The sequence below is a fragment of the Octodon degus genome, unplaced genomic scaffold, assembly GCF_000260255.1.
Source record: "Octodon degus isolate 3935 unplaced genomic scaffold, OctDeg1.0 scaffold00359, whole genome shotgun sequence".
NCBI classification, from domain to species: domain Eukaryota; kingdom Metazoa; phylum Chordata; class Mammalia; order Rodentia; family Octodontidae; genus Octodon; species Octodon degus.
Window position 1 is genome coordinate 932686 of NW_004524935.1, and position 8183 is coordinate 940868.

General features: G+C 33.7%; 1 protein-coding gene across 1 annotated transcript; it reads left to right on the plus strand.

Moving 5' to 3' along the window:
- Positions 1-3910: 3910 nt before the first annotated feature.
- LOC101571062 (olfactory receptor 2D3-like) lies at positions 3911-7820 on the plus strand. The gene is made up of 2 exons (XM_012513205.1): positions 3911-4819; positions 7803-7820. The coding sequence occupies exons 1-2, from the start codon at positions 3911-3913 to the stop codon at positions 7818-7820; spliced, it is 927 nt and encodes a 308-aa protein (XP_012368659.1).
- The last annotated feature ends 363 nt before the right edge of the window (positions 7821-8183 follow it).

Here is an 8183-nt window from a genome sequence, read left to right on the forward strand (position 1 = left end):
TGGACAAATGCCGTGAAGTTTGCCTATTGGTTATGGTTAGAAGGCTTCAAAAATCACATGTTCATCATGTGCTACATCTCTTTCTGTTATTTCACTGCCCTGGTTTGAACTTGCAAGTGGTCCAGGCAAGAGTGGATCAGACGCTGAGAGAGAATTAATCCTTTTAAGGAGGATGAATTTTGATAGATCTAGCAGAACAGGAGAGCTTTAATTTTCCCTTTGTTGCCTGTGTCTATTTTCCATTTGGCCTTTAGAGATAAGACATGCTCTGCCTGAGTCTGATTAAGAAAGTGCTCCAGACTTGCCAACCTCTTGACTAACATTACCAGAATGAATGCAAAAGCTGCAAACTAGTACCTCTCCAATGATGCTAAATGTTATCCATCACGGTATTCATTGGCTCTTGTCTTAGTACCAACTTCCATGAGCTTGCTTCCTCATTTATTGGCCACTAGGGTTTTGGATTTTGAAGCAGATAGAACCAGTGTGGAACCTGAACTTCCTGCTCCAGAAGAATATATAGCAGTAGCATCTGAATACAAGGAGTCCCTTTTCTGTTCTCATGACAACTGAATCACATTACTTCATTAAGGTATGTGTGGAAGGAGTTCATAAGCTCTCTTTAACCTGGTGATTCCAAACAGGTTAGCAGAAGAGTTACATTGTATAATGTGGTCTTCATAGTAGTTATTCAGGGTTGAACATAGAGTAATGTTTTCTCATCCAAACAATTCTTTTCAAAAACTTCATTTCAATCAACTAAGCAGCCAACCATGGAAGTATCTTAAGCAACTTGTATATAAATGTAGTCTTTATTTTTCTCTTTTTTCCAACTTTGAATTTTCTATGGACACAGTTACAATCCCAACAGTTAACAATAAAAAATGTGAAGGGTACAAACAATGAAAGTAATCAAATACAATTAGTCAAAGCAGCTATATGTTACTATGCTCTGTCCAGAAAAAAATAATATTTTTTCATTTATGTATTTGGTACAGAGTCTCACTACATAGCTCAGACTCATAGTTATCCTCCTCTTTTCTGTTTTCCCAGAGTTGACATTAAAGACTTGCATTACCATGAGTGAACTCAGTTGCTGATTCAGCAGTGCCCTGGGGGTGTGGCAGGCTGTGCATATGGGATTGAGGATCCTACTCTGGTCCCTGCACTTGCAAAAGCAGGTGCTTTAGTCAGAGGAATTAATCCATTCATAGATATCTTGAAGGATATATTTCTGAATACATGGGTAATTGTGGATAGCACTGAAGTAAGCATGGCTATTTTTCCTATATGTACCTCATTTTACATCATAAACTATTTGTATAGATAGAATTTTGAATGATCTCATCAAATTCATTTACTAAAACTTTTGCAAATTTAGTTGAAATTTTAACCAACTTATAGATTTACTCAGGGTAATAAATACCTTCATAAATCGAAAGAAAATATTTTTTACCATTATCTTTAAGAACATTAGCAATACTTCCAAAGTGAGTACCCTTTTGACCTTCTTTCTTTCTTTTTTTCTTTCTTTCTTTCTTTCTTTCTTTCTTTCTTTCTTTCTTTCTTTCTTTCTTTCTTTCTTTCTTTCTTTCTTTCTTCTTTCATTTTGGCTGGCTCAGCCTGCCTTGAGGGTGGTACTGAGAAAACATGTGGTGCAGGGGATTAAACTGCAGTCCCCGCTGCTGCCTAAGCTTGCCTAAGCAAGATGTTTAGATCACTGAGCTATCTCTCCAGGGTTATTTCAATTCTTCAGAAAAATTTCACTTGGATATTTAGTATGTAATAATAAAGACATACTAGTTTTCTTCAGTTACCAAAGACTTGAATTACTATTTAAAATTGATTGTTTTATATGCAGTGAAATTATGTGGAAACAATGATTTTATTATTCCCTGAATTCCTTTTATTATTCCTTGGGAAATATCACAAAATATTGAATAATATCTTTCAAAATAATAACTGTTTTATAATATTTTAAAATAGCCTGAGTATTCTCTTTCGACATACTTGTATCAATGCTATTAGATTTAAATGATTAGCTATAAAAATCTTGAAATAGAAAGTCTTTTTGATCTATTTTCAAGAAATGGATATTAGGTGTAGTTTAATTGCATAGTAATTAAGAAGAAGAAATACTGGAAAAGGCTGGTCTAGCATGCGAATTTCATCAGATTTTCCTTGAGTGAATAATACGTTATGCCTCCATTACTTGTAAAGTTTAGTTATTCTGGACAAATTTTTTACTTTGGAGTTTGAATGTACCCCACAAAGCCACATGTTCAAGCCTAGGTTGCCAGCATACAGTAATATTTGCAGGTGTTGAGACTTTTGGGAGGTTGCAAAAAGATTCTAGCAAAAGGAGGTAGAGCTTTGAAAGCATGTACCCCAAATGGACATTGGGATTCAACCTTTACCTTTCTTGCAGGGAGCAGATGGCCTCCTGTCATGTGTATTGGCTGTGATACACCATGATACATGATGTAGTGTGTCCTGGGCACAGAAACACAGGTGTCAGAAACCATGATCCAGAATAATTGTTTTTTAAAGTTGATTATCTCAGGGATGTTTTCAGTGATAGACAGGGCAAATGATACATTGCTCTTGGTTGATGTAGTATTTGATTTCTTTTAAAATTATACATTATTCACCTACACATCCTTTCTGCAGATTTTGGGTGAAGAAACCTGCTGTTACTATAATAGGGTTTTATTATATGTCACTTAACATTTGTTCTTTCTGCTTTGAGGATTCTCTCTTTATGCTTCATTTTGGCAGCTTGAGATTAATATGCATTAAGAAGGCCTGGTTATATTCCTCTTCATAGATTTCATATTATATCTTTTATAATACTTGAGAAATTCTTAGACATTATTTGGTTCAAAGTTTTTGTCTTTTACCAGTATTTCCTTTTCTTAAATATTGTGCTAATATGAACGTTATGCCTTAGTGTATTTTATATTTTTAAAATTTACAGCTCTTACAGGGCTGATTCAAGAGATCTATTTTGTGCACAAAAATTCATTGTTCTGCTCAATGTATTCTGTAGTAATAGCTGAGAATTGCATTTTTATTTTACTCACAATGTCACGATTCAAAAGCATAGGGCCTTAACAAAAACAAATTGATACATCTATGAAGTTTTCATTTCATAATCTACTAAAACAATAACATCTGATTCTCTAAAAGAAAATATATCAAATGTGAAAATATAGATTAATAATGAAAGAAAGGTGCTCAGTATAGGAAACTTACCAAAATATCCAATGCACAGAGGTAAGAAATTTTAAAATATAGATTAAAGATTATTTAAAAGACAATATTACTATGTCTACCTATCAAAGATGTAGTCATTTACACTGATATCCATCAGGATCCTCTTCACATTGAACACAAGACAGTAACCTATCATCAAAGGATGGAGTTACGGACAAGAGAAAGATTAATTTTACACCCCTTGTTCAGAATACTCTTTTAATATTGTGCCATAAAATGAAAAAAAAAAAACAATTTTCATGATGGTCACTAGTTCAACTTAGAAAGTCTTCTTCATTTAAACCTATAGCAATTAGTTTGCTTCCCAACATTACATAAAGGAAAGTTGAACTTGTAAATGTCTCTTCACTCTTACAGCTACTAATCCTCAAGTAAATGAACCAAGCAATGCTCCCAAAACATACTAATAATAATTTGTTTTCAATTGTGTTATTAAAATATTCAAGAAGAGGACATGAAAACAGAAACAAATTTCAGTGGTTAGAACAATATACCAAAAGAGATCTCAGTATTTAACCAGTATTACAACTACAGATACTGATTAATAAAATAGTTAACTTATTCAGAATTTTGAAAGAGCTGACTTATATTACTTGTTTTCTTGTTGTTTTTCTGTGAAGAGAAGTAAATAATCATGAGAGAGAAAAACCGAACCTCTGTGGTAGAATTTGTCTTCCTGGGTCTCTCACAGGATCCAAATATACAACTTCTTCTCTTCTTCGTGTTTATGGCCATTTACTTGCTGACAATCCTGGGAAACCTGTTAATGGTCATACTGATCCATATAGACTACAGACTCCACACACCTATGTACTTTTTCCTGAGAAACCTGTCCTTTGCTGATCTCTGTTTTTCTACCACTACAGTGCCTCAAGCACTTGTACACTTTCTGGTGAAGACAAAAACCATTTCCTTTGTTGGGTGCTCAACACAGATAGTTGTTTTACTTCTGGTTGGGAGTACAGAGTGTGCGCTTCTAGCAGTGATGTCCTATGACAGGTATGTGGCTGTGTGCAAACCACTGCATTACTCCAGCATCATGACACATGGAGTATGTATCCAGATGACTGTAGTTTCCTGGGGCAGTGGTACATTTGCATCCCTGGTGGACACTATATTCACATTACGTCTTCCCTACCGAGGAAACAATGTCATTAACCATTTTTTCTGTGAGCCTCCTGCCCTTTTGAAGCTGGCTTCAGCAGACACTTACACAACAGAGATGGCCATCTTTGCCATGGGTGTGGTAATCCTTCTGGCTCCTGTCTCCATCATCCTCATCTCCTATTGGAATATCATCTTCACTGTGGTCCAGATGCAGTCTTCAGAAGGAAGGCTCAAGGTCTTCTCTACTTGTGGTTCCCATCTCATTGTTGTTATTCTCTTCTATGGTTCAGGAATATTTGCCTACATGAGGCCAAATTCCAAGATAATGAATGAAAAGGATAAAATGATCTCTGTGTTCTACTCAGCAGTGACACCGATGTTGAACCCTATCATTTACAGCCTGAGGAACAAGGATGTCAAAGCAGCTCTCAAAAGAGTCATTGCAATATAGTTTTGGGTGATGGTTACCGGTGTGTATAATGCCATTTTTGATGATACGGAGAGAAAAAAATTATGTATGTGAAAATTTCCCAATTTTAGCTATTCCTCGACTTTTCCTTTTATAGTTTTCTGAGATATTTTTAGCATAGTTTCCACTGCAAACAAGGCACTTTAGAAGACCCATAAGGTTGGGTCGGCGAGATGACTCAGTAGATTAAACACTTCCTTGGCAAGAGCGAGGATCTGAGTTCAATCCCTAGTTCTGCCAAAAAAAATAAAGGAACACACCAAATCAAATCAAATAAACAAAATGCAAAAGAAGAAAATAGGAGAAAAATGAAGGAAGGAAGAAAAAAATAAAGTGAAGTGATGAATGAAAAAAGGTTGGAGAAAGCAAAAAGTGAAGGAAGGACTAAGAAAGTAATGGCAATTTCATTCCTAACCCATACATATACATGCAGAAATTTTAACATGTAGATATAAAGCTTTGATCAAAGTTCCAAGAACAAATAAATAATAACAGCAAATGCTTTTAAAAATTTATTTTCTAGCAATAAAATAACATCTTTCATTCTTGCTTGTATATATGAAATACTTTTTGAACCCATATATTCTAGCAATGTTTACAATTTGTAAAATGGAAAAGTGTAAATTCAAGAAATAATAAATGATAAAATTTTCTGAAGAATGCATATAAAATTAATAAAATAACAGTTTTCTAACAGTGCATATGCAGTTAAAATTTTTAAGAATACACATAAATTTAAGAAAAAAGTACAAAAAGTTGACACTAAAAGTGTAGATTGAGGTGCGTTTTCTTGAAGTATGGTCCTTCTTAAATACTAAAGAATCTATCCAATGTGGTATAGTAAAAAATGAATGTAAGATTATTTAAAATGTCAGTAGAATACAGATTTCTAAGAAATTGGTTCTCTTTTGCCTTGATAGACCATTTAAACTTTTTAATGTAAACTGACGTTGATACATTACAATCATTTATTGTTCCGGGGTTACATGTTAAGAATGCTTTTCTCTACTGGATGATGTAGGACACATGATTTCAACAATTTCCATGAAAGCCAACTCTAAATAATTCTTTTCACTCTAAAGTTTCTGTATTTTGAGGTGTAGGATAACTTTTATGATGAATGAGTTGTGAAATTATTTGTTTTACACTAAGCCTGCAATGGATTACAAATTCCATGACACTAAAGAGTGTTTCTCAATACTATTGCTTAAGAACTAACATATAAACAATTTCACTTGTTGGAATTAACTCTCCAAATCTCCTTGGGCAGTTGCTAAGCTCTTCTTTGTGGAGTTTCAACTCACCTATAAATAAGGAAAATTTCACTTCTTCATTTCTAAGCATTATTCCTTATATTTCTCTATCTTCTTTAAATGCTCAGTCTCATGTATCCAGAGCTATATTGAATAGGAGTGATAGTGGTAACCTTGTCCTGTTCCTGATTTTAAAGCTAAGGCTTTGATTTTTTGATTGACTATGAACTGGGCAGCTCATTGTCATAGATGGCTTTTATCAGGTAGATGTAAAGACCATTTACTCTGATTTTCTGTAGGTAATTTTATTCTATAGTTTTATCTTGAATGAGATTTGGACTTCATCAAAAGGTTTTGTACATCTATAGAGATGATAATGATTTTTGTCTTTGGTACTGTTGATATGACCAATTACATTTATTGAATTACATATGTTGAACCATTCCTACAGTCCAGGGAATAATGCCAATTGATTGTAACATATAGTCTTCTTGATGACTCGCTGAATAATCTTTGATAGCATTTTACTGAGAAGGTTTTTTTCTATATTCATGAGGGACATTGGGATATAGTTCTCTTTTCTTCTGTTTCAGCTAATTTTCTTTTTTAATTAATTTTATTAAGAAACAATTAGCAAAGAGACAGTTTCAAAACAAGTTAGTAGAACAGTTGCAATAATTAACACATTGTTTATTGTTGTCTTTGTAGTAGTTATACATAGTATAAGATGCAGACAAGATATCCTGTCCAAACACTATTAGTAAAAATCTTTCTTCTCATTGAATTAAGAGAAAGTAGCTGTATTTCTATCCTATTTTGTATATAGAGATACAAAATTGTCCTTCATTTATATCCCATTTTTTTGGTTTAGTTTTGTCAGAGTTGTGTATTCTATTACCATTTAAATATTGTAGTTCTCTTGCTTTGTTGGATCTTTCTCTGTTTTTTGTATCAGAATAATACTTGCCTGCAGGAATGAATTCAAAGAATAGTTTCCTCTTTCGGTTTCATTGAAGTGTTTGAGAAGAGTTGGCATGAAATTTTCCTCAAATATCTCATAGAACTCATCTGTAAATCCATCAGAACCTGAACTTTTCTTGTATTAGAGTTTTTCACTGTATTTTTAATTTTATTGATACTGAGTTATTCTGAATTTTACATTTTCTTGATTCAGTTTTGATAATTCACATCCATCTAAACATTTGCCCATTTCTTATGTCCTTTCCATCCTGTCAGAGTAAAGATGTTGGAAATATGAACTGATCATCTTCAATTCTTCAGAATCAGTAGTGATTCTTCATGTTACTTTTCTTATTTTATGAATTTTTTTTTACTTTCTTCTTTTTTTGTATTTTTAGGGAAGGATCTACAGAGTGTTCCAGATCTCACTGCTAGAGTAGACTCCTAGTGATTCTCCTGTTTACAGCCTCCCATGTTCTGGGATTACAGGCTTGCACCACTGTGCCCAGACTCAATGGCAACCTCAGGGCACCCTGGAGGCGGGGCCTGCATGGCAACCTGGGTGATCAAATCCCTGGCCCTCATGCCTGCTTGCAGGCTCTTTAGTCTGCTGAGTTATTTAGCTGGCCCTTCTTTACTTTTTTGATAACTGCATGAAAAAATTGTACATTTTATAACTAAATGCGATAGTATATCAGAACACTAAGTCATCACTCAAAAATCAGTACCCTAGAGAGATGGTAGGCAAGCAATGATGTAATTGCCATTTAAATTAGAGTACTCTGAGTAAATAGATCAAAGAGATTATCAGAAAATATGCCTTTCTTCTGGATAGTAAGAAATAACATTTTGAAAATAGCCATACTCCCAAATTTGTTGCACAGATTCAATGCAATTCTATAAAAACACCTTTAAAAAGCCTCACACATCCTGAGAAATTATTCCTATCTTTGATCTGTAACCTGAAGAAATCTAAAACAGCAAACACATTCCTGGGAGACAAAGACAAGACAGAAGCATCACAATCCCTGGCTTAAAATTATACTGCAAAGCTACTATGATAAAATCAGTGTGATACAAAAAAAAAAAAAAAAAAAAAAAAAAAAAAAAAAAAAAAA